The sequence below is a fragment of the Tenrec ecaudatus genome, chromosome 13 (assembly GCF_050624435.1).
Source record: "Tenrec ecaudatus isolate mTenEca1 chromosome 13, mTenEca1.hap1, whole genome shotgun sequence".
NCBI lineage: Eukaryota > Metazoa > Chordata > Mammalia > Afrosoricida > Tenrecidae > Tenrec > Tenrec ecaudatus.
Genome location: NC_134542.1, coordinates 29,178,337 through 29,203,716, shown reverse-complemented (window position 1 = coordinate 29,203,716; position 25,380 = coordinate 29,178,337). Strand labels below are relative to the sequence as shown.

The 25,380-nt window shown below is 44.8% G+C and overlaps 1 protein-coding gene and 1 non-coding gene across 4 annotated transcripts in view; one reads left to right on the top strand and one right to left on the bottom strand.

The window, feature by feature from the left end:
* Positions 1-25,380, top strand: part of UNC80 (unc-80 subunit of NALCN channel complex) — a 249,347-nt gene that overhangs the window by 159,916 nt on the left and 64,051 nt on the right. For all 3 annotated transcript variants that reach the window (XM_075529392.1, XM_075529390.1, XM_075529391.1), the window contains 13 exons: positions 3,457-3,638; positions 4,158-4,289; positions 5,561-5,747; positions 6,422-6,553; positions 7,829-7,972; positions 9,181-9,281; positions 13,724-13,810; positions 16,430-16,613; positions 18,587-18,681; positions 20,165-20,254; positions 21,040-21,141; positions 22,549-22,729; positions 23,821-24,089. In XM_075529392.1, coding sequence (XP_075385507.1) covers positions 3,457-3,638; positions 4,158-4,289; positions 5,561-5,747; positions 6,422-6,553; positions 7,829-7,972; positions 9,181-9,281; positions 13,724-13,810; positions 16,430-16,613; positions 18,587-18,681; positions 20,165-20,254; positions 21,040-21,141; positions 22,549-22,729; positions 23,821-24,089 — 1,886 coding nt within the window. The remainder of the gene's footprint in view (positions 1-3,456; positions 3,639-4,157; positions 4,290-5,560; positions 5,748-6,421; positions 6,554-7,828; positions 7,973-9,180; positions 9,282-13,723; positions 13,811-16,429; positions 16,614-18,586; positions 18,682-20,164; positions 20,255-21,039; positions 21,142-22,548; positions 22,730-23,820; positions 24,090-25,380) is intronic.
* On the bottom strand, positions 18,371-18,507 carry LOC142425253 (small nucleolar RNA SNORA38). Its single transcript, XR_012779602.1, has one exon. It is a non-coding gene; the product is annotated as a small nucleolar RNA SNORA38 (small nucleolar RNA).

Genomic DNA, 25,380 nt, shown 5'->3' with positions numbered 1-25,380 from the left:
TCGGTCACAGCCTTTGACTAGCAGGCTTAGAAGGGTGGACTTTGTGCCAGGCCAGGAGACGAGTATGGAGCCAAAGCAAATGTTGTGTGCAGCGTGAATTGTTACCAAGTTTGACATGGCAGCAAGCAGTGCTTTCAGTTGCTTTTAGAGGTAGTGAGTTTTAGATGAAGAGGTGGCGTATAGTCGATGGCGGCACTGGGGCTAATGAAAAAGGGCAAAGCTAGAAAAAAAAACTTAAACTTGAAGGACAGTCTGATGTATGGGGCAGCTAAAACCATGCAAGGGATGGGGCCTCTCGGGGGAGACCCCGCAGAGAGAAAAGTGCAGAGGGAAGCTCTCAGCCACTGACCTCCTCTACCTTCAGGAGAGACAAGAGGAGGAAACCCACAGAAGACCCAGGAAATGGATCAAGAAAGTAGAAGGATTTAAATAATCTCAGGCCATGGAAGAAAGGGAGACTAGCGCTCACAGAGAGAGTTCTATAAGTGTCTGGGGGGGGGGGACATCAGGAGATAGATAACTATAAATATAGCATTGAGTCTGCTAAGCTAGTGCACATTACAAGAAAACTATCTCAATAAAGTGATTGAAATAGAACTCCCAATTACCTTGCTCTCAAGTTTCAAAACTCAGGTTGGGTCGAGTATACTTTAAAGAAAAGTAAAGGAAGGAGAAAGTTTATAGATTTAAGCAAAAGGCTAAGTAAAGAAAAAAAAAGATGACCCCCAAATCTACCTTACAAATTCTTCTAGACCAGAGGATGTACGCTGGTACAGATAAGAGCTGGAAATACAGGGAATCCAGGACAGATAAACCCCTCAGGACCAAAAATGAGAGTAGTGATACCAGGAGGGGAAGGGGAAGGTGGGGGAGAAAGGGGAAACCGATCACAATGATCTACATATAATCCCCTCCCAGGGAGACAGACAACAGAAAAATGGGTGAAGGGAGACATTGGACAGTGTAAGACATGAAAAAATAATAATTTATAAATTATCAAGGGTTCGTGAGGAAGGGAGGGTTGGGGGTTAGAGGGGAAAAAATTAGCTGATATCAAGGGCTCAAGTAGAAAGCAAATGTTTTGAGAATGATGATGGCAACAAATGTACAAATGTGTTTGACACATGAATGGATGGATGGATGGGTGGATGGATGGATGGATTTTGATAAGAGTTGTATGAGCCCACAATAAAATGATTTTTTAAAGAAAGAAAGAAAAAGATCACGTTATGCTCAAACTCTCACTGCCAACAAGATGATTCTAAATCCGAGTGGCCCTGTGGGCGAGGTAGAACTTCCCCTGTGAGGTGCCAAGACTGAGTTGCCTCATTCTTCCTTAGAGTGGTTGGTGATGTTGAACTGCTGACCTTATGGTTTGCCGTTCAACACAGAACCCATTAGGCTATGAAGGGCTACCAGTCACCATAGCTAGTGTTTGTTATAGAACTATGCCACACGCATTATCTTACCTCATCCTCATAGCACCCAGTTCTAGTGATGGACTAACTGTGAATCAGAGAGTGAAAAAAACAGTGGATCCAAGTTCGCACAGCTCCAAATGAGCAGAGAAAGCGGGAGCGCAAACCCAGCCCTCTGACTGCTGCAAGTTCGCTTCACAGCCCCTTCCCAGGGCACCACCTTGCCTCCATGTGTGCTATGTTATTTATTTTATTCTAACAACACGGAGACCTTTCACATCATTATCACTTGTACTTGATATTTTCCCACTGAAGCGAAAAGAATTGATGAGGCTTTTTGCCCATGATCACGTAGCAGACTTGGACTCAAACACAGTTCTCCTACACAGCGGCCTGAGCATGGTGGGAGGTTCTGGGGAAAGAGTACAAGAGGGATTTTCAGTTATGTTCCTATAATAGTTACTAACTCTTCTGTGCATGCTACTGAGTAGATTTCTTTATAATGGACCTCATTCCTCATTTGTTTCTGACCTTGGCAAAGCCCCTGACTTTTATGATCCATGAAATCTTCTTGGGGCTCACAATCTCTTCTTTCTCTGAGAAGATTGGAAGAGTCATTCCAGAGTCCGTAGTATGGATTTTATTTTTCACACAAGCAATATGCCTGAAGCCATTTGTAATGAACATGTTTATGTACTGCCCTGAGATGGCCCTAGTCGTTTGCTGAAAGGATGTTTCCGCAAGCACTTTGCCCTTGGTCCGTTCCTTCCTCTGGTACTTGCCTCTCACTGAGGACCACACCCTGCTTTATCGGAGTAAGTGTTTCTACTGGAATGTCATCGTTCCCTCACACCAGCGGTGGCATCACCACAGGGCCCACCGAGGACAAATCAAAATAAGTGTCTGTGACACTTCTGTGTCCTGTTTTGGCAGAAATGTATTTTTAATAGAAATATTCCCATAGTTAGTATAACAACAAAATCATTTCTCCCATAAATTCCGTTTACTAAGAAGCAAGCAAAAACCTGACTCCCATAAAGCTAATTCTGACTCTTAGCAACCCTGTAGGACAGATTAGACCTGCCTCTGTGTGTTTCCAAGGCTATAATCCTACAGGAGTAGAATACTTCATCTGTCCCCCACAGAGGGGCCGGTGGTTTCAAACTGCTGACCTTTCAGTTAGCAGCCCAACACGTAACCAACCACTCCACCCAGGCTCCTAACCTCAGCTTACATATTAATTAGCGTGGAGTCTTAGCATTGTGGATAAGCTGATCTGCGGACGCTCAGCCGACCTCTATCAATGTGCCCACAAGGCTAAACCTCCACACTAATTAACTTTTTCAGCCTCCCAAATCGATCTGGTCAGAGCTGTCTTTATTACCTAATTACAATCACACTTAGAGTCGCATGTTTCTGTCTGCACGCACTAGAAGCACAAACTGTTTTCATTGCTGCGACGTTCTGAGAATCGCTGATTTTGTCAGATGTTCTGGCCTTTCGGCTTCAAGCTTGCGGTAATCAGCGTTTGCGAATTTATGCCAATACCTTTTTGGAGAATGGAGTCGTAATTAAAGGAAAGGAGAAAAATCAAAACAGGGTGCTAATTACCCGTAAAGCTAATAATGTCAGAATTCAATGTTGAAAGATGGTACGACCCACTTTTGTTGTTGGTACGTATATAACCTAAGAAATACTGCACTTCGACAATTTCCAGTGATATTGATCTCATCTTGTTCCGTGATGAAAGTTGCTTAGACTACGGGTTCTGTATGGTCTGGTGAGAGAGGACCCACGGGTCCTATACTGGGTGGCACCGACCGTCATGACACCATCCCATAAGAGATCATTGAAGGCCCAAGGACAAAGTTTGGTTTCCACTGGTCGCAACAGGCTGACTTCACCCAGTGCTGGGGGTCTGGCTCCATTCGCTGGAGTAACTCTCAAGAGCTAGGCGTGGTCCTCCCTGCTCCTCGTCCCCCGGGGAAACAAGCAGAATTTCGAGATGACTCGGTGATGAACTGTTGACTGCTTCTAGCCGCCATGTTCCTGCTGTGCGCGGTGAAGGTCCCCGAGGCCGTGTCCGACATGCTGAGTTCCGAGTTCCACCACCCAGAGACTGGGCAGAGGCTGAACGCCGTCCTCAAGTTCCACACGCTCTGGAGGTTCCGCTATCAGGTCTGGCCCCGCATGGAGGAGGGAGCGCAGCAGATTTTTAAGGTGAGGGAATTAGCTAAGTGAGTCTTGTTTAAAGCCTTACACGTGCAATGATATTTTCTCCTTTTCCTAAATACCTATGGAGCCTAATTCATACATGAATGAATCCTTGTTACAAAAACAAAAACCGAAATGCAGAAGAATGTAGAATATGGAAACTGATTCTATAAATGGGTGAACTTCAAAATCTCCTTGCGATCCCCAAACAAAAGCATATAAAAGAGGATCCGGGTTTAACTTTCCAGATGTCTTGCTAGATATACACATATCAGTGACTTTGGAAGACACGGTGATTAAATCCCACAGAGGTCATTTGGTTGAAATCCTTAATTTTAAGATTAGAAAACTGAAGTCCATGGAGGTTGATGTTGAATCCTCTGAGAAGAGTCATTTTCTACGATGCTGGTTCACTCCCTGAAGAATCAGATCCTTAATACTGAGCAGACTGCATCCTAAGGACCTTCAGGCACATTTTCTTCTGCTTGTATCTTATTCACTATCTTTCCCTATCTCAACTAACAGATCCCACCACCCAGTATAAACTTCACTCTGCCCTCGCCGGTGCTCGGAATGCCATCTGTCCCCATGTTTGACCCGCCCTGGGTCCCTCAGTGCAGCGGGAGCGTCCAGGACCCGATTAATGAAGACCAGTCCGTGAGTACCAGGAATTTCCCTTCCCGTGTCTTCAGGCTCCGTGACACGAGGCAGCGCAAATGGGCTTCGCTAAAGGCAGATCTTTAGATGCGAGATGACCACCCCTGCCTGTCTCGGGAACCCTGGGTGACTAGACGACAACAGAGAGATGAAACCTTACTGCTGGGCTTTGATATTTTCTTTCTCCAAATTGGTAGACACAAACACCAGTGATTTCTTCCCTGTTACGTGACCATTCTGCCTGCTCCCATAAAGATGTACCATCCTGGGAGCCCCGACTCAATGGTTTCTGTGACCCATGACTATTCCCAGTGCTCTTGGAGCTTGCCACGGCCTAGGCAGCATGATGAGGGGCTTGTGATGCAGCCATTTTGCAGAGTCATCTCTTCTTTATTAGGAAGCTGCCTTGCCTTTCACCTATGAAAGACGGGCTTGTATCTTGATAATTCTTGGCAGGTAATGCACAGAACCAAAATTTACACTCGATTTTAACAATACCATCAACTTCATGGTTTCCTATTAAGTGACTGCTTCTACGATGTGCCACTGTGGCTGAAAGTTGTCCAGACCACACGAGCCACTGTTTCATTTGAGAAATACAGTTATAGCTGCTTCTTTCCCTGGTCCTGAATGTCTAACCATTCTAACTCTATGGAAAAGATCTATTTCCTTTCAAATCAGTTCAAAAGATTTGGAAGAAATAAACCAAACCCAAACTCACTGCCCTTGAGTTGATTGTGGCTCATAACAACGCTATAGGACAGAGTATGTAAAGTACACAGAGCAGATCTATGCCCCTTTGCGTCTCTAAGCCTCTAAATATTTCTGGGAGTAGACAGCTTCGTCTTTCTCCGGATGAGCTACTGGTGGGTTTGAATCGCTGACTTGACTGTTAGCAGCACAATGCACCGCCCACTGTGTCCCCAGGGGTCCCTGGGTAGAAGTAGAGTAGTGATTTTAATTGGGCCTGAATGTTTAAAGAGTGAATCATTGGTATTACTCACATTCCTAAAGGTCAATTAGGGTTCTCTTTAGAAATTACAGACATCCTTGAAGAACTATTTTAATACAGTGAAAAAAGAATAACTTAGTTGAACACACCTAGAAACCTGATGGAAAAAACACTCCCCCAAAGCTTCATGGAGCACTGTCGTGGTGGCCCGAAGGCTTCCTACGGACAGGTCTTTGTGTAGCTCCTTTTCACACTTTGGTCTACCTGTGACCTCACAGAAATGTTGCTCTTCAGTAAACTTGCTTTCCTGCGTTCACAGAAATCCTTTTCAGCTCGGGCAGTCTCCCGCTCCCATCAAAGGGCTGAACATATCTTAAAGAACTTGCAACAGGAGGAAGAGAAGAAACGTCTTGGTCGAGAAGCCAGCCTCATCACCGCCATCCCCATCACCCAGGAGGCTTGCTACGAACCCACCTGCACGCCCAACGCGGAACCGGAAGAAGAAGGTGCCCTCTACACAGGGGACCTCTGGGGGGAGAGGGGTGGGGCTGAGTCCCAGGGAAGAGACTGGCTTTGAAATAAGTCGCGACTATTTTATGTGACATGAGGTGACGTGTCTCCTCCAGCACAGTCTCTCACTTCCTGACATTGTCCAAAGAGGTTATCCAACTTTTAGGAAAGTTGTTTGGCTAACCATCAGTAACAGGAACAAAGCTCCTGCTACTCATGTGATGAAGTCAGGTTCTAGGGGCCAAAGTGGGATGCTCCTCAGTTCCAGTTGAGGACACTATCCACCTAGAGTGACCCGATATAACACTCCACCAAGTAGTGAGTGTGATGTGGGGAACAGCTGACTCCAGGGAATTAAAGAAATGCTATCAATCTTTCATCGCTAAAAGATGGTGCTAATCCATTAAGAACTGCTAACCTTCACAAGTGCAGGCAATGTGTCGATGGCTATCAGAAAATGGTTGATGAACCATTCTAACTGTCCTCATTGGCTGCCCTGCTGGTTTGGAATTCTCTGCCTGGTTAGGTTTTTCCCTTTCCCAAGTACACTCACAGCACTTAGGCCTAAGACCTGAGAGCCGGGCATGCTTGTGAAAGAAGTGCATGCACACTGTGAGGACGATGATTTTGTTATAAAGCCAAAGTTCACGTTCCCCATTTTCTTTGCCAGTAGAAGAAGTCACGAATCTGGCATCCCGTCGGCTGTCAGTGAGTCCTTCCTGCACCTCCAGCACATCCCACAGGAATTACTCCTTTCGCCGGGGCTCAGTCTGGTCCGTGCGCTCAGCCGTTAGTGCGGAAGGTGTGTACTCCAGCAGATGTGCTCTGTGCCCCGTGACTTCCTCGGTGACATGCTAAGCTCCTTCATTATGCAGTCTTCATGAAATAATTAGTTTGATGGCTTGAGGTACTAAAAATAGATGTGCGGGACTCTAAAATACAAATATTGTTCATCTAACCTAGCAATAGTCCTTTTTAAGCTGGCCCTAGGGATTATTGTAAGCTGTTGGTACTTTTCAACCCTGACTGCCCAAATATAGTCAAGTGGTGAGCTCAATAAACTGCCGGACTGTATCCTCAACAAAACCAGAATCTCTGAAGGTGCCACCCCCCTCAAGTGATCCCCGCGTCAGGCTGAGGCTCATCAGGATGGGATCTTTTAATTATCAGAAGAAGACCGAAGCTTATACCGCTGCTTTAATGAAGTCTAACCCTCGGGGTAGAAAGAGGAAGGTGTGATGTTCTTCAGTTGCAAATATATTTCTGTAATCATGAATACCACTCTTCCCCCTACCAATTTGTCATACGTTGACTTTCCTGTTGCTTCGATATTAGAAGTCAGGCCACTGGTATTTCAAATCCCAACAGCATCACCCATGGCAAATGATTTCATGGAGTTTCCAAACTAAGACACGTGAAAAAGAAATATCTGGTGTTCTATGTCCAGCCAGTAAGAACCTTCTAGATCACAATAGAATAATTATCTACTACAGTGTGGTGTGCTTATTAAAATTCTCGCACATGTTTTGTTGTAGAAAAAGAAAACTGTTTCACAAAGAAGCAGCAAAACTTGACCTTCTTATCGGCCAAGTGTGGGGACTCCCATTGCTCTCCATCCTTCTCAGCATTTGCTCCCCTTTTTCAAATTACGCGTTTAGCCATCTTTGTAGTTGGAAGGGATATTTCGTTGTTTTCCCACCTAGCCAAACAAACAAATAATGACAGAACTTGGAAGTTGAGTTGGTTTGTTGGGGCATTTTGAAGAGCCTTACCATTTAAAATTTTTCTTATCCTTTCTAGGATGATACTGTTAAATAGGTAAGCCTTGAACTGAGAAATGTAACTGCATCAGAACTACTCACGGCCATCAAAGTTGATGCTGATTCCTAGTGACCCTATAAGAATTGATCTTGTGAATTTCCAAGACTGTGACTCTTTATGGGACGAAAAGCCCATCTTTCTCCTGAGGAGTTGCCGGTGGTTTCTACCTGATGACCTGGCGCATCTCAGCCCCGCGCCTAACCACTATGCCACTGTAGTACACAGATGACCTCCCTTATTTTGTGTCCCTTTTCAGATGAGGAGCACACCACAGAACACACACCCAACCACCACGTGCCTCAGCCCCCACAAGCAGTGTTCCCAGCATGCATCTGTGCAGCAGTGCTTCCCATTGTTCATCTAATGGAAGATGGTGAAGTGCGGGAAGATGGAGTAGCAGGTATAGTTTGGTCTAATAAAACCACAATGACTTAAAAATAGCTAAACAGTTCATGGAATGAAAGACACTGAAGCTCTTTGATACAATTATTTACTGACTGCAAATTGGATTGATTTATGCACATGTTATAGTTATAGATGTGTAGCACACCCTAATAACACTATCATTTTCTCCATTCCATTCTCCCGCCCCGTGTATAAGCAGGAGAATGTATTTAAATTAGGTAGGTAAATCCAGGAACATTGTTTATGACCAGAGAATAGAGCAGCGTTTATTTGGCCATGTGATCAGAACAATGGGTGGGCCACCTTAGAAATCTTAGTTGTTAGCCTGACGCCACTAGGTCCCATCTTTACCACGTTACGACCTTTCAGTGAAGCTGATCCATTTCCCAGCTCTAAGAGACAAGGTTAGGTTCTTGCTGGACCATCTTCCCTGAGGAAATCATGCTGTGTGGGTCATGAGTTCGTTCATCTCTAAGACTTCCTCATTAGATTTGTGAGTCTAATTATTACTAACTCAACTGCTTTGCCTTGACGGGGAAGATACTATTTAAAATGTTCATGCGAACAGTAAAACATCATCTCTAACTCATGTGCATTCAAAACCAAAGCATAGTTTTTAAAGCCCAAGAATTGCTATAGGAGTTTGTCCATATAATAATATTTAGGCATTTTTCCATAAAACACACAAGAAAATGTTATTTCAATAAATGTTCACCACTGCTAATATTAGGGTGAGTCTCAAGAGAGAACCTTCAAGACAGCATATAGTCACAGATTTGTTCTCTAGAAAGACAACTGGAATTTTGCCATATAATAAACAAGGAATTGTCACTTCGGTTTAATAAATATTCACCACTGCTAATACTCAGGTGACTTCAAAAACAAAAACCATTGCATATATTCACAGATTTGTTCTTTACAAACACAATGGACACTGATGTGCCCAGAGACCATGGTATACTTTTGTTACCTTTTCATGACAGGCCAAAATGTAAAGTGGCCACATAGGAGAGAACAGATATCCACATTTCAAAAGAATAAGCCTTTTTTAAGGCAAAAGAGAAAGAGTAATTAAAGTTTCATAAGTTGTATTTTATTTACTAGACTTGTCTCTATTGAAGACGAATTCCTTTTCTCTCTCTCTCTCTCTCTCTCTCTCTCTCTCTCTCTCTCTCTCTCTCTCTCTCTCTCTCTCTCTCTCAGTAAGTGCTGTGGCCCAACAAGTCTTATGGAATTGTCTAATTGAAGATCCATCAACAGTTCTTCGACATTTTTTGGAGAAACTGACCATAAGCAATAGACAAGTAAGTGCCTCTTCCTTTGTAAGGTAGCGGTATTGCTAACTAAATGTGTGAGCATGTTGAAAGTGACAGAATACTTTGTAGTACCATCTAGGCAACATCAATGCCCCCTGATACATAGACAATAAGGTCTTTCTAACCACTGATAAGGATGAGCAACACTAGGCTGTGATGTGTCATAATGGAATTGTTCATTAACTGACACTCCTGTATGTGCTGGTGTATGGCTAATGGTGATTATGAGAGACTGTCAGATTATCAGTCTTTGAAACATAGATTGAATTCAGTATAATGTTCTCTTGGTCTTGGGTGCATTTATTGGATTCTGATTGCTGGGAAATCTGACCAGCCGAAGTAAAATGCATTGGAATATGTTGACACTCTCCATTAATCAATAAATATTTAACTGGACTAGTACAGAAAGAGATCATGCCAACGAACAGTCGTTTTCTGAGCAATGGCAAGACACGCAGGTGGTTATAACATTTCTGTTCATTTCTATTTTATGATGACATTCACTGGAAGATTAAATTTAATGTTTGAAGGGTAGGGTTAATTGTAAACATCTCAGTTTATTCTCCCTTGAGCTAGCTTTATGCCTTTGACCTGAAACAAAAAAAATAATAATAATACTGAAGTTCAATAAACCAGCTTATCTTGATGCTGTAAGTCCTCGACACTGTCCACTGGCATCAAGTAGATGGGAATTCCTAGTAACCTTGACGGGCAGAGCACAGTACTGCTCCATAGCGTATCTGAGGCTGCAAGTCTTTGCAGAAACAGTGCCTCATCTCTCTCCCACAGAGAAGCTGGTGGTTTCAAACCACCGACCTTTCCGTTAGTAGCCTGGTGCTTAACCCATTGTGTCGCCAGGGCTTTTTTCAGACCTAGATAGTCATGTCAAATACAGTGGGCCATGTATACAGCTTTTATAGGATTTCCCTGCGGCCTATACGTATTGTCTAAATTGTTATTGGGGGGGGAAACAGCAATTACTCCTTGATTTTATAATCTGTCACCTCCTAGAAAAAAGGCATTCGACTGTGTGGACCATAAAACACTTTGGTTAAACTTGATTCTAATGGAAATTCCAGAATGTTTCATTGTGCTCGTGTGGAACTTGTCTATGGATCAAGAGGCAGTTGTGCAAACAGAACAAGGGAATACTGCGTAGTTTCTAATCAGAAAGGGTGTGAGTCAGGGTTGTATCCTCTTACCATACATATTCAATGTGCATGTAAGTAAGCCTTCAGAGAAACTGAATCATATCAGAATTGGAGAAGGACGTATTAGCATCCTCAGATATGTAGATGACACAACCTTGCTGCTGAAAGTGAGGAGGACTTGAAGCACCTGCTGATGAAGATCAAGGATTGCAGCCTGCAATATAGATTACAATTCAATGTACAGAAGACCCAAACCCTCACAACCGGACCAATGGGTAAGATCATGATAAATGGAGAAAAGGGTGAAGTTGTTGAGGATTTTGTCTTGCTTGGATTCGCAATCAATATTCATGGGAGCAGCAGTCAAGATATCAAAAGATGAGTTCTACCAGGGAAATCTGCTGCATAAGCTCTCTTTCAAGTATGGAAAACAAGATGTTACCTTGAGGACTAAAGTGGGTCTGCTCCAACCATGGTCTTTTCAATTGCTTCAGAAGCATGTGGAAGTTGGATATTGAGTAATGAAAACTGAAGAAGCATCAATACATTTGAATTGTGGTGTTGGCAAAGAATATCAAAAATACCATGGACTGCTCAAAGGACAAATCTATCTGTGTTCAAAGAAATAAGGCCAAAGTGCTCTTAGAGGCAAGGACAGAGAGACTTTGTCTTAAATACTTTGGGCATGTTGTTAGGAGAGACTAGTCCATGGAGAAGGACATGAGGCTTAGCAAAGTGGAGGGACAATGAAAACGAGGAAGGCCCTCAATGAGGTGGAGGGGCACAGTGGCTGCAACAATGGGCTCAGGCATAGGAACTATTATGAGGATGGAGCAGGACCAGGCAGGGTTTCATTCTGTTGTGCAAAGGGTTGCTATGGTTCAGAACTGACTGGATGGCACCCAACAGCAATAATAGCGACAGAGAGAGAGAGGGGTTAGAGATGGATGAAGTGCTATCTAACAAGTCTGAGCATCCAGTCCAATCTCACTTCTCAGGCATAAAACTGTGGCAATCAAATCGATGCAGTCTATCCTATCTCCATTCTTAAAAAGAACTACCAGTAGGTCAAATATCACAAGTCATAGGGCAAAGTTTTCTACATAATCAAGTCTGTGCATGACTTCACACATCAGTTGCAAGACTGGACCCCTCACTTCTGACCTGCTGCTTACAAATTGGACATTGTCCCTCTACCACCTTATTGTCCCTCTACCAACCAAGAGTCAAGGTTCCCATACACCACTTATTTGGGGCTTGCTATATCCCAAATTTTGGGATACAAGTCATAACCTTGGGGGGGTCCACAAGTTCCTTTTACTTATGGCCTGCTGGACTCCACAACTCACTTGGGTTCAATAATTCACTAGCATGATCACATAACTCCCATAAAGTACTACACTTCCAATTAGGGTTTTATCATAGTGTTAAAGAAATTGAAAAAAAGACAAATAGACAGGTCTGATATAATCAACAATTCAGAGTGTCCATATCCTCAAAAAGGTCTATCCTCTCGCATGTTTCCACAAGCAGTGCACAGAGTTTCAGTGCTCATGCTTTTATTCTGGGTCACATCAGTAATTTAACCCAGGTAGAGTTGAGGTAGACATTGTGAGCCCCCACCCAGGATGAGTCCTAAACCCTTGAATATGGTCTAGATTTCTCGTGAAAGACTCGACTATTGGAGAAAGTCAAGGCTTAAGAGATTCTCAGGAACCAAGAACAAAGACCATATTCTTCAGAGAAAGCTAATTTCTTTACCCCCACAATAAATATCACATACAAGGGGACTTCAAAAATGCTTGGGAAAATGGAGTTGAAAGGAAGATAATGGAATATTCTCTATGAGCTTTTTGAAGCACCTTCATATATCATTTTAGAATGTTGAACATAATTGTAGTCAACATGTGAACAATAGTAAGGTCCCCACTCCCACTTTGATAAGAAACCCTTTTTATTTCCTACAACATGAAAGCTGAATGCGACATAACAATTTTGTTCTTCTCATATTGTTCTAAGAACCTGGCATTCTGTGATGCTCACCCTCCTGGCACAATTGAGGAAGACAAAATGGGTACATGGGCAAATATGATGAAGAAAGCTGATGGTGCCCTGCTATCAAATTATATAGCATATGGGGTGTTAAAGGTCTGAAGTTAAAAAACAGCCATCAAGCAGAGAAGCAACAAGCACCAGAAGACCCAAAACAAACACACCAACAACAACAACAAAAAAACCATTATTGAGAATGAGGGGAGTTGGAGCAGAGGCCCCAACCCCATCTGTAGTCAATAGGACATCCCCTCAAAGAAGGTTCACAAGGAAGGGATGAGTCAACCAGGGCACAGTATAGCACTGGTGAAATACAATGTTCTTCTGGTTCCTTGAAGCTTCCTTACCCCACCCCCCACCCCCCCACTGTCATGACCCCACTCCTGCCTTTCACTGTAGGCTAGACCGGAGCATGTACACAGGTACAGATAAGAGCTCACAACATAGAGAATCCAGGTTAGATAAACCCCATAGAACAGAAATGGGAGTAACAATACCAGCAGGGTAGGGGGAAGGTGGGGGAAGGGGAGGAGGAAAGGGGAACTGATCCAATGACCCACGCATAATTCCCCCTCCTCCCAGGGATGAACAACAGAAACGTGGGTGAAGGGAGACAGTGATTTGTGAAAGATATGAAAATAGTAATTTTAATTTATCAAGGGGTCCTGAGCATGGGAGGGGGAGGAAGGGAAAAAAGATGAGCTGATACCAAGGGCGCAAATAGAGAGTAAATGTTTAGAAAATAATGATGAAAACATATTACCAATTTACTTATACAGTTGATGTATGGATTGTTATAAGAGCTGTAAGAGCCCCCAACAAAAGGATCTAAATGAAAAAGAGTCTCTTCTTCTTAGAACTCAAACTCATAAAAGAAACCTAGTTTGTTGGTTGGCTAGAGCCCAGTGGGATACTCACCTCCCACCTCCTCTGCCTAAACTATGGCCTTTAGTCATGCCTAGGTCTGAAAATGAACTGACCCATGTGTTAGACTCATCAGCCATGTAAGAGCACAATGGCAGCATTTACCCAAGGACAGGGGTTGGGAAAGAAGGAGGAGTGGATGCAGGAAGCACTGGGAGGAAGTGGGACAAGTACATTGAGAAGATCGAAGTGGATGCAGGGAAACAAAATGTGTATAAATTGCTGTATGTAAAACTCATGATCTGCTCTGTAGACCTTCATGTAAATCACAATTAAAAAGGGGGGAACAATCTGTTCTTTCAGGATGAGTTAATGTACATGCTGCGCAAACTTCTCCTGAACATTGGGGACTTCCCTGCTCAGACCTCCCACATTCTATTCAACTACTTGGTGAGTGTTAGAAGCCAATAGCATATAAATGTTTGTTTCCAAGTGGAAAGCAGCAGCACTGGGACCCGGCGGTAGGTGTTTTATGTGTTGTGGGGTTTTTTGTTGTTGTTGCTGTTGTTGTTTTCCAATAAGCTGACATAAATTATGTAATCATCATGACCAGCTGAATTCACTCTTTTTTGTACGTGAAGCACCAACCTGGTTCAATCTTTGGCACACGGTGGGAGAAAAAAAAAGTCACTGCCATTGAGTCTGTTCTGACTGATGGTGACCCTATGGGACGGGGTAGAGCTGCCCCGTGGGTTTCCAAGACTGTAACTCTTTATGGGAGTAGAAAGCCTCATCTAAGGAAACGTCAGTTCTGTCTCCATCTTCCTTTACTGACCTCCCTTATACAACTTCCTTAGGTTGTTCTGAATCTTAGTTTTCTGTTGAGAAAAAGGATGTATTTTCGAGTCTTTTTCCCACTCTTCCTATCTCACTTAGAACACAGAGAGAAAGAGAGAGACAAGTGCTGTTTTGGGGTAACAAGAATTTGTGAGTGTTCTTTTCTGTGGTAACTATGCCTTAAGCTCTCTGGCAGTTCCAGCCTGAGCCCTCCAGGACCTCCCAGTATCTTTGCAGTCTCCTTCTGCTGCTCCAAGGTCTGTGCTGGGAGGACACCCCCTTCTTCCTCCCTTACAATAATTGGTCTTCTAAAAGGTGGGGAGATGTGCTTCCTTAGCAGGGCGCTGCACATAACCTCACACGGCAACTCAACGGGCAAGAAGAACTCATAATTCCTGTCTCTTGTCTCAGAGAGATTGTTAGCTCCCTCAAGTCCCCACCTACCGGTTGGCAAGAGAGAAACTATAAATAGTTGTCCAATTCAATTTTAAGTTCAGGCTGGTGCCAAAAATATGAGGGGGCTTTAAAAAAGGTCATGGAGCAATGGACATAAGAGACCATGGAATTTTTCCACCAAATTTGGAAGACCCCCTCAAGTAAGCATTACCTCGGGTTCAGTCTCTAGAAAACTCTCCTCCCTTCACACTGATTTCCTCCCCGAGAGGAACAGGAGCTGTGGAGGAGAGGAAAAAAGAATTCTAATCCTTGTGTTTCCACCAAATCCTCTGTGTATGAGCCCATGCTGCTTCTCTGATCGGGAGAGGCCCTCCTGGTGGAAGCCAAAGCTCATGGCTGCTCCAACTTGAGGCCTGGATGTTCCCTGCATTGCTGAATGGGGGCCTCGACCTCACTTCCGCTCTCCCTGGGGCTGTAGAGCCCTCTAAATTTCAGTCATGAGTCCTCTGAGACCTCCGTTTAGAAGGTTCCATAGCTAGAGAGTCCTGCTCAAGGGGACCCTGGCCCTGGTCATTCCATCTGGAAACTCTTTGCTACATTTCCCACTACTTCTAGTGCTGTCCCTCCCACACACAAAACTGAAGGTGGATTGGCAAAGCCCAATATCAGGGCCTCCCCCAGTCTTAAGTTTGTCCCCTGACTCATCTGTATCTCCTCCCAGTTCATGCACCAGGCTTCGGAGGGAGTTCCTATCCAAGAGTCCCTAACAAAGTGTGAAGAACTCCTCACCACGACTCTCACTTACCCATATACTTGCCCATTTCTTGGGTGACTGGATTGGGGGAATGCTTACCTGAGCAGTGGCTCTCCTCCATCCTTCTTACATCCTCGGACAAGGAGGCAATAAACTTCCAAGTTGAGAGCTGATAAGCTAATGAAGAAAAGGCAGCACACTCTTCTTGCTGTGTAATCGTAGTCTGCATGTTCGAGGCTGACCACAGATTCTTCTCTGCCTTTGCATTTTCTATCCAAACCCTAATCTCCCCCCAAGCCCCAAGCAGGTGGATACATGGGGTAGACTGTTATTGACCCTAAGTTATAAACCACTGATGACACATTTTAAATGTCCAGATTTTTAAATGAACAAAACGGCACACCGCTCACCAAAATTACTTTTGGAGCACACACAAGCAGAAAGATTGAAGCCCACTCACTTAGGCAAGCCGAATGCTGCTGGACATAATTCAAGCTGCCAGTAAAGTTTGCAGAAGCATCAAATGCAGATTAATGTGGGGTGGCCGCTGTCACTGAAGGCGCCCTCGTGGTGTAGAGTGGGGTGGGGTTACACATTGGGGTGCTAACTGCAAGGTCAGCACTTTGAAACTACCAGCCACTCTGTGTGGGCAAGAAGAGGCTTTCTACTCCATATAAATAGTTACAGTCCGGGACCCCCACAGCGCAGTGCTACTCTGTCCTGTGGGGTCTCCGTGAGTTGGAACTGACTCAATGGCAGTGAGTTTGGTTCATTTGCTGACGTACTTGACCTCCCAGGGACCCACCACCAGGAAAAACAAAAACAACCCCCTTCTTCTGTTATCCTTTTAAGAACTTGCCATCGGCCACTTTAGTGATAAGTGAAAATGAACATGACCTGCCACCCATCCTGCTCCCTTTCCTGTTACTCATCCCACCTGGTTGCTGCCACTGAAAGTGTTCAGACCGAGAATATGAAACACAAAAGGAGGATTTATGTTTTCCAAGAAAGAGAGGAAAAAATGGGAATGGGGTCGCTGGGTTGTGTGGCTGAGTGAACTCTTGCTGCTCGGTGCCTCGTAGGTGGGACTGATCATGTACTTCGTGCGGACGCCCTGTGAGTGGGGAATGGATGCCATCTCAGCCACTCTGACTTTCCTCTGGGAAGTGGTAGGCTACGTGGAAGGCCTCTTCTTCAAAGACCTGAAGCAGACGATGAAGAAGGAGCAGTGTGAGGTCAAGCTCCTTGTGACGGCTTCAATGCCAGGTAATCCACTACCGCTTTGGGATGACAAGATAATTTTATTGTGTATATATATATATATATATATATATATATATATATATATATTATCCATACATATATATGTGTGTGCATGTGTGTATAAATACCCTTTATGAAGGCCAAGGGCCTCTTTCATTCATGAGAAAAACTTTCAGGGTTCTGGCCCCTTAGTCTGGAGTGCTTCAAAGAATTTTTGTTTCATATGATCTGCAGAAACACAATGGAGCCTTTAAAAGTTAGAGTTTGCTCCCCAAAGGGAGACCTCACCACTGTGATCCGGGTGAAGCAGGCCTTGAAGGGCTGCCAAGGCCGGCAATGATTGCAGTCTGTAGCCTTTGTGGGGGAGCATTTGGCCCTGGGAGGAGGATCATATTGTTTGCATGGCCTGGGCGCCAGTTCTCTATAAGCCCATGAAAGGCCTCTTTGTGGAAAATTGAAAAAGGCAAAAGCAGGAAGAAGGGGAATTACAAAACAACATGAAGTGCGATGTAAACACTAATGTAGTTCCTTTTTCACACGGGTTTAGTGTCTTACTCTTTAAGAGGACGATTTGGCTACATCTTTTGTCCTCATGTGGTGACCAAAACAATCTGCCATGTACGTGCAGTGAGCTAAAGAGAAACAGAACAGGAGGGCAGGCAGTCAGCACGGCCACTTGTTAATTGATTAACTGTTATTGGCATTTTTCAAAGTTTCCTTCCTGGGTGTGTTAAATGGGGATACACTTTGGATTTCACAATCATGAGACATCAATGGGTCTAGGTAGGTCCTTGCTGTGGTACGTGATACATGATGAGCAGTCCAAAAAATGGGTAGTGGTGTTTACATGTATGTTCTGTAGCTTATCCAAAAATGCACATTTTTCCTGAGAGCAAAGAAGCATTTTGTCAGACACATGCTTAAAACAATTCATTGACAATCAAGGTGTGACGTGATAGTCTCAAATACTTATGATTAATGAGTGAAGTGGAATTGATAGTGTCTTAGCAGCTGAGTGGAATATACAAAGCGTAGATATCTGCTATGTCTCAAGTCTGTGTTTTAGTTTTCCAAATATCACTATTTCTATTCCCTCAGCCTTTTCCAAATATCACTATTTCTATTCCCTCAGCCTCCATGCTTAATCACGTCACTGAAATACAAAGATAGGTACTCTTGTATTGTTTGGGCCTGGAATTCTTAACTCTTCCATTAAAAAAAATGTGTCCTGGATTGGGTTACGCATCTTCTCTGCTTCTTTGCTCATAAAATGTAAATAGTGATCCCCATGTCGGGATGCTACGGTGAGATTTCAAGCAAGGCTCTGCATTGGACAGAATGCTCGGTATTGGAAACTCTATAAGTAGTAAGTTATAATTTAATAAAAAGTGGAGCAATTTAAAATCCCTACTTAGTTATGTTTTTTTTAATGCTATGAAGTGCATTCTGGCCCATAGCAACCCTTTAAGACAGAGCAGAGCTGCTCTCTAGGCACTGGGAGGGTGTACATCGTTACAGGATGTACACTGGGAGGGTGTACATCTTACAGATGTAGAGGGTGTACATCTTTACAAGATCACCTCATCTCTCTCCCTGCTGTGGAGCACAGCTCCTGCGTGTCACTGAAGGAGTGCCATTTGTCAATACAAAGCTCATACTCCAAACCCCACCCGACCCGCTCCAGGGAGCTGCCGCAGCCTCGTGGACTCAATAATAATTATTATTATGTCAGTTTGTTGACAAGGCTTTATTTGATTTTTCAATGTGAGATGTGTGAGCTGGAGCCTGTGAGGAGGAAGCTGGCCCCAGACTTCTTCAAACATAAATTCCCCCACCACCACCACCAATTCTTATGTGTCCGGGGACACTGGACCACAGGCATGACTTTGTAGGAGGATTGTTGGTAATATTTCATGTCCTAAATACGACTTGCCCTAGAGTCGAGGAAAGTTTATATGTATGTTTATCTTCTGCAGGTACAAAAACTTTGGTAGTTCATGGACAGAATGAATGTGATATCCCAACCCAATTGCCCGTCCACGAAGACACTCAGTTTGAAGCCCTGTTGAAGGTAGGAATGACTTTGGGCAGACAGTTTCTTTTTTAATGCACAATGCCTACAGCTACTTCATCAAACAATCATTTTGGACGTCAATAACATTTCCGTCTCGTCACATGAAGCAACGCTTCCACTACTGTGTACTTTCTCTATTTTATTGCACAAGCTTCCCCACTTGACTCACATTTTTACCAGGCACTAAAGTAAGCAAAACAAGGCAAGTTCTCCCTTAGCTAACCCAGTGGTATTAACCCTTATATGTAGCCTCCACTCCTCTTGGAATGCGATACGCTGCTCAGAATCCTACAGCAAGCGATTCGGGAGGTGTCCTGTGTTTTCACACCTAGAACATGAGGGGAACGACACCCAGCAGCTGATGAGTCCTTCCGGTGGCCGTTTCTGTAGCTTCTAGTTGAAGTACTACTAATAATATTAGAGAGAAAAAAAACAGAAAATATAAGAAAAAACTTAGGAAACTGAGTGTGGTAACGATCCCTCTCCAGCAAGTCCTGGCTTGCACTCTGGTTAGGAGGAGGTTGAAATAAGCCAGAACCCAGCACTGGGGATCCTCCCTTTACCTCGTGTCTCTACTTGGGGTCATCTGATTGCCTGTCATGCAGCTCTGGACTTAGACATAACTAGAAAAAGAAATTCGGAGACACTTAGCTTTGTTAAACTTGTCTATCTTAGCGCATCCGAAGGGTTGTTAAGTCTGTCATACCCTCCCTGACACATCTCCAGAAAACCTCTAAGGACCTAATGAAACCAACTGAAATGTGTTCTTTTTCTTTTTAAAAAAAATCATTTTATTAGGGGCTCATACAACTCTTTATACAATCCGTACATACATCATTTGTGTCCAGCACATTCGTCCATATGTTGCCATCCTCATTCTCAAGACACCTGCTTTTTACTTGAACCCTTGGTATCAGCTCCTCATTTTCTGCTCCCTCCCCGCTCCCCCCAACCCCGAACCCTTGATAATTTATAAGTAATTATTATTTTATCATTATCTTATACCATCCGACGTCCTCCCCACCCAGTCCTCCGCTGTCCGACCTCCAGGGAGGAGTTACATGTAGACCTTGTCATCTGTTTCCCCTTTCTCCCTCACCCTCCCTCTACCTTCCTGATATCGCCACTCTCATCACTGTTCCTGAGGGTCTCATCTGTCCTGGATTCCCCGTATTTCCAGTTCCTATCCATGCCAGTGTACATCTCCCGGTCCAGTCAGTTATGTAAGGTAGAATTGGGATCATGATAGTGGGGGGAGGAAGCATTGAAGAACTAGAGGAAAATTGTATGTTTCATCGTTGTTACACTACACTCTGACTGGTTCGTCACCTCCCCACAGCCCTTCTGCAAGGGGATGTCCAATTTCCCCCAGATGGGCCCTGGGTCCCCACTCTGCACTCCTCCTCATTCACAATGCTATGATTTTTTTCTTTTCTTTTTCTTGGTCTTTGATGCCAGAAATATGTTCTTATGATTCTAGGAATGTCTGGAGTTTTTTAACATCCCAGAAACTCAGTCCACCCATTATTTTCTCATGGATAAACGATGGAACCTTATCCACTATAATAAGGTGAGATTGTAGAGTCATGACCCTCAAGTCGGGTGGCGCAATACTCACATGTCTTTCTGAGTTGTTTAGAGGTTAAGAACGTGGCCATGACGGTTCTGTTCCTATTGACTGTCTGGCTTCGGCCTCGTTACTTGGCCTCGCTAACCTTCAGTTTCCTCAGCTGGAAAATGAAGGCAATAGTCGTAGTATCTATTTTTGAGAGTCATCATCATAATAAAGAAGTTATGTCACTGTTATTACATTGAAGTCAAAACTGGGAATATTCCCATAATAATGGTGTGGTTTGTTTTGTTTTGTTTTTTAACAATTTTAGACTATTCTAACTCCCTTTCTCATACAACCATGGTGACATAATCTAATGAGCCAAAGAACATCTCCAGAAGATCAGTGATGTCACCTCTTTCTTCTAGAATGTCTTTTAGCATTTAATCTGTAAACCCATTGCTCCTGCATGGCAGCTTTGTGCTCGGAAAGAGTACTCAGCTTGCTGGTGGCCCTGTTAGGTGCCATTGAATCAGTTCTGACTCATAGTGACCCTCTGTCCATACAACGCACCAGGACACTGTTAGTCCCACATCATCATTCCTGTGGCTGAGTTCCTTGTACTCAGCCTAGGTGGTTTGAACTTTCTCAGGAAGGGGGGTTACCGCCCCTGGATTTTTGTAGAATTGGTGAACATCTGTAGTCAGAATTAAAAACACTAAAAGATACAGGCACTGTGGTTTGGCTTTTGAGCAAAAGTTCCATGATTTGATCTGCGTTTCTCTTTGTGTCCTCCCACCAAGACCTACGTTCGGGATATTTACCCTTTTCGGAGGTCCGTGTCTCCGCAGCTGAACCTTGTCCACATGCATCCCGAGAAGGGGCAGGAGCTTATTCAGAAGCAGGTACCTCCACACCACAGTGTCACTCTGTGGTGTTGTCATGTTGTTGGGATGATGATTTGCACACATGCTGCCAACCAGGGGCTACTGAATTGTGTTCAGATCCTCTCTAGAATGGATGGGCCATTGGTCAATACAGGCAGCTTCCCAAAATCATATTTTACTATTGGCTCAAAATATTAAGGGTGCAGCATATGCTCACGAGGAGCGATTCTGTGATGAATCATTGATACAGAATCTGTTCATATAACCAATATAAACAATATAAAATTTCTAATTTACCTACGAGTTTTTTCAAGTAAGGAGTTTGCATATCATGAGTTCTTCAAACAAGATTGGAAACATACACAGTATATATCTATATTATAGAAGGTTCTTTTAGAGATGACATTCGATGGAAGAAATTAAAAGGATTCCTAAAAGCACTGAACTGAGGTTCCAGAGATGCAAACTCAAGTCTCAGCTATACCACTGCAGTGGGACCTGACATTGGGCAGGTTCCTAGGATTCTCCTACACAGGAGCAGATATAAATAAGAGGGTTGGGATCATAGAGAAGAGTAATTTTCTTTCTTTTTTTTTTTGGTGATCCAAATGGGTTTTTATTAAGGAGAGAAGGTGATAGAGAAGAGAAGAGAAAGAGAAGAGAGGAGAAGAGAAGAGAAAGAGGGGAGAGAGGGGGGAGGGGGAAAGAAAGGATTGAGAGAGAGAGAGAGACCATAGCAAAAGATCGAGTAATTTTCTAATACTCATCATATCTGATATCAAACGGAAATTTAATCTCAAGGAAATTCACTGTTCTGCATGCAAATTATAGCTACAATACACATTTCTAAAATCATTACAAAATTTAGGATTATCTGTGCATTGAACTCATTTATCATTAATAAAAGCTCTAAACAAGAATTGCAGGACACTGAATCATTTAAATTTTTTCTACACATCCAAATGCTAAACGCCCACCCCACCCCCCACCCCCGCCCCAAACAGAGAAAATCGCTTTAGGCATCAGTGGAAATGGTAGAAGCAGTCAGAACGACTGACTCCCCTTGGAAAAGTCTTTCATATTGGAGCACCCAAACAAATGAGTTCTGTTTAATATTGAGCTCCCTCATGGCCTGTGTCCCTCCAGCCTTTGAACTTCACAATAAGCACTTCTTCCTGTAGAGCACAAAAATAGAAGTGAGAGTCAATTATGTATTGTCTGCTCTTTACCACACGCTGTGCTCGGTGGTAAAGGAAAAAAACAAAAGCAACAACAACAAACAACAACCACTTCTCCCCCATTTCACTTAACCCTTCTCTGATTTTACCAGCAAAGATTTGCCATGACATTTTTTACTTCCGTTTCTTCGCTTTGGAATATCAGCGTTGCACACTCTGATGCCTTCCGCGCCTGCCTTCCCGCTAGGTGTTCACTCGGAAGCTGGAGGAAGTGGGGCGGGTCCTGTTTCTGATCTCGCTCACCCAGAAGATCCCCACGGCACACAAGCAGTCCCACGTCTCCATGCTACAGGAAGACCTCCTGCGCCTGCCCTCCTTCCCTCGGAGTGCTATCGATGCTGAGTTCTCCCTCTTCAGCGATCCCCAAGGTATCCCGAGAGAAGCCTTTTCTCTTTGCGGCTGCTTCCCAGGCCTGTGCTTTGCTCTGAGCTGAAAAACATCTTGATCAGAAACAGTTTCCTAAAAGTGGTCCTGAAACTTGAGCGTATGTTAGAATCACCTGGAGGAGTTAGCCAGCCCACAGGTTGCTCGGCTGCACCCTCCCCCTACCCCCTCACATCCCTCCCACCCCACAACCCTCCCCCCGTTTCCGGTTCCGTTTCATTAGGCTGGAACCTGAGAACCGGCATTTCTAACAAGTTGCCCGGGGATGCTGGTGCGATTAGTCCAGGGACTAGATTTTGAGAGGCTAAGCTAGACCATGAGCAGTGGACAAACTAATAACTTGCTGCTAGAAGGGCAAAGAACAGGCATTTAGATGAAGCAATGAAACTAATGGACAGAGACAGACATCAGAGCAGGGGCGGCCTGGAGCTTGGAGGGGTGACTCGCGTGGAAAGAGGCCGGAGAGGACCCTCTGGGGCGATGAAGAGCGTCCCGAGACTGAGGATGCAGGTGGTCACACCAGTGTTTATTTTAGCAAAGCTCGGTGAACCCCACCTTTAAGATGTGTGCATTCTATGGAGGGAGGGAGGGAGAGAGAGAGAGGGAGACGAGAAGGAGACAGAAAAACAAGGCGCAAGAGAAACACTCTTTAGAATCCTGACTTTGTTATCCATTCAATTTTGAGTGGCTGATTTAAATTTGTACCCCACTGCCTCGACCTCATCATGCAGAGGCCGAAGAGCGATAGTTGACAGAGGTCCGATCCACCAGGAGTTGGAAGTCCCAGCACTTGGATCAAACGGACCCTTGTGTCTCTGAGCTCAGGTATCTTTCTGGAAGGCTGGGCGCATGCGCAGCAAAGGGCTGCACGGCCGATCTTGCCCGCAGAGCTGCAGCCCCCTGCGAACCAGAAGGTGTGATTCCCACGCCAGGCACTGCGATGGCACCGGGAGCGCCAGGTCCCAGGGCCAGGACAGATGGCAAGCAGCAGCGCCCTGAGCGCATCACCAGCTCCTGCTGACGGGGTGGTCTCGGGCTAATTCTCTCTCTGCCGCTTCGTTTCGTGTTCTCACAGCCGGGAAGGAACTGTTTGGCCTCGACACGCTGCAGAAAAGCCTGTGGATCCAGCTCCTGGAGGAGATGTTCCTAGGCATGCCGAGCGAGTTTCCCTGGGGGGACGAGATCATGCTCTTCCTCAACGTGTTCAACGGGGCTCTGATCCTCCACCCGGAGGACAGCGCGCTGCTCAGGCAGTACGCGGCCACCGTCATCAACACCGCGGTGCACTTCAACCACCTCTTCTCGCTCAGTGGCTACCAGTGGATCCTCCCCACCATGCTGCAGGTGCCCCCCCAGCCCACCGACACCCCCCCCCACCTCCCGCGGATTGAACCTGCTCGTGACCGAGCAGCCCTCGATAAGACAAAGCCTCCGTAAATGTTCAAACATTTGGTCTGCTTGAGTGGCCCCAGCCGAGGACACGTTTAGGAGCTTTGGTCCCAGAGTGCCGCATGCACTGACCTGCTCACCACAAGGTCAGGGGTTCTAACCCTCCATGGGAGAAAGATGAGGCTGTCTATTCCTACGAAGATTATAGCCTCAGAGACCCCAATGGGCAGTTCTCCATCCTGTAGGGTCGCTGTGGGGCGGGACCTGCTCAGTGGCCGTTCAGTTTCGGCTTTGGGAGAACAAGCGTTCCGATTCCTTCTAGGCTGGTGGTTCTCAAAGCACACTGCTGGGCCAGCAGCATCAGCAGCACCGGGATCTTGTTCAAACTGCACCTCCTTGGTTCTCATCCGACACCTAATGAGTCTGCCCGCTGTCGGGGTGCTGCTCAGGAGCCAGCATCGGTGCTGGAATGAGACTTCTGCAGGTTTTGGGGCGCGCTAGAAAACTGGAGAACCAGTTTCTTCAGTCAAATGGAGAGCCACTTCTCACAGGAGCTCCCTAATCGATTCCGTTCTGAGATTTTATTGCCATGGAATTCACGTTAGTACAATGGAATGGGGGGAGGATTTGGTAGGCTCAATTTTTATTTACTCAGGTCTTAGGTATGCAGACCTGGCTCCCTTCTCGGGAGTGCTGAATGCAGCTCAGGGGAGGCTGCGGAGCAGCCTGGTTCTCTGTCCTCATTGAAAACTGTTCGAGAAGCGCATGTTTATGCAAAGAGGGGCCACCTCTATCTATAGAAGCAAGAAGGTGACTTTTAAGAAGGCCTGGATTCTCTGAACCATTTTTAAATAGTTGCACATTTCTCTGATTTGTATAGCGATCGAGTGCTTATGAAAAGCGATAAATGTTCAAGCTGAAAGTCCGAAAAGAAAGGAAAGTTTAGAAAAGAAAATAAGCAAAACCAAAAACCCAGCCCCACTGCCATTAGGTAAATGCCGCTCATCGCAACCCTGTAGGACAGAGAAGAACTGCGCCTGTGGATTTCCAAGACTCTAACTCTGTGAGAGTGGAAAGCCCACCTTTCACCCACAGAGCGGGTGGTGATTTTGAACTGCTGAGCTTGCAGTTAGCAGCCCAACTTGGAACCACTAAGCTACGAGGGCTCCTTAGAAAATAAATATTACTTATAAACTTCCCTCCCAGACATAACCATTGCTTACATGTTTAGGGGGAAATTGGCTTT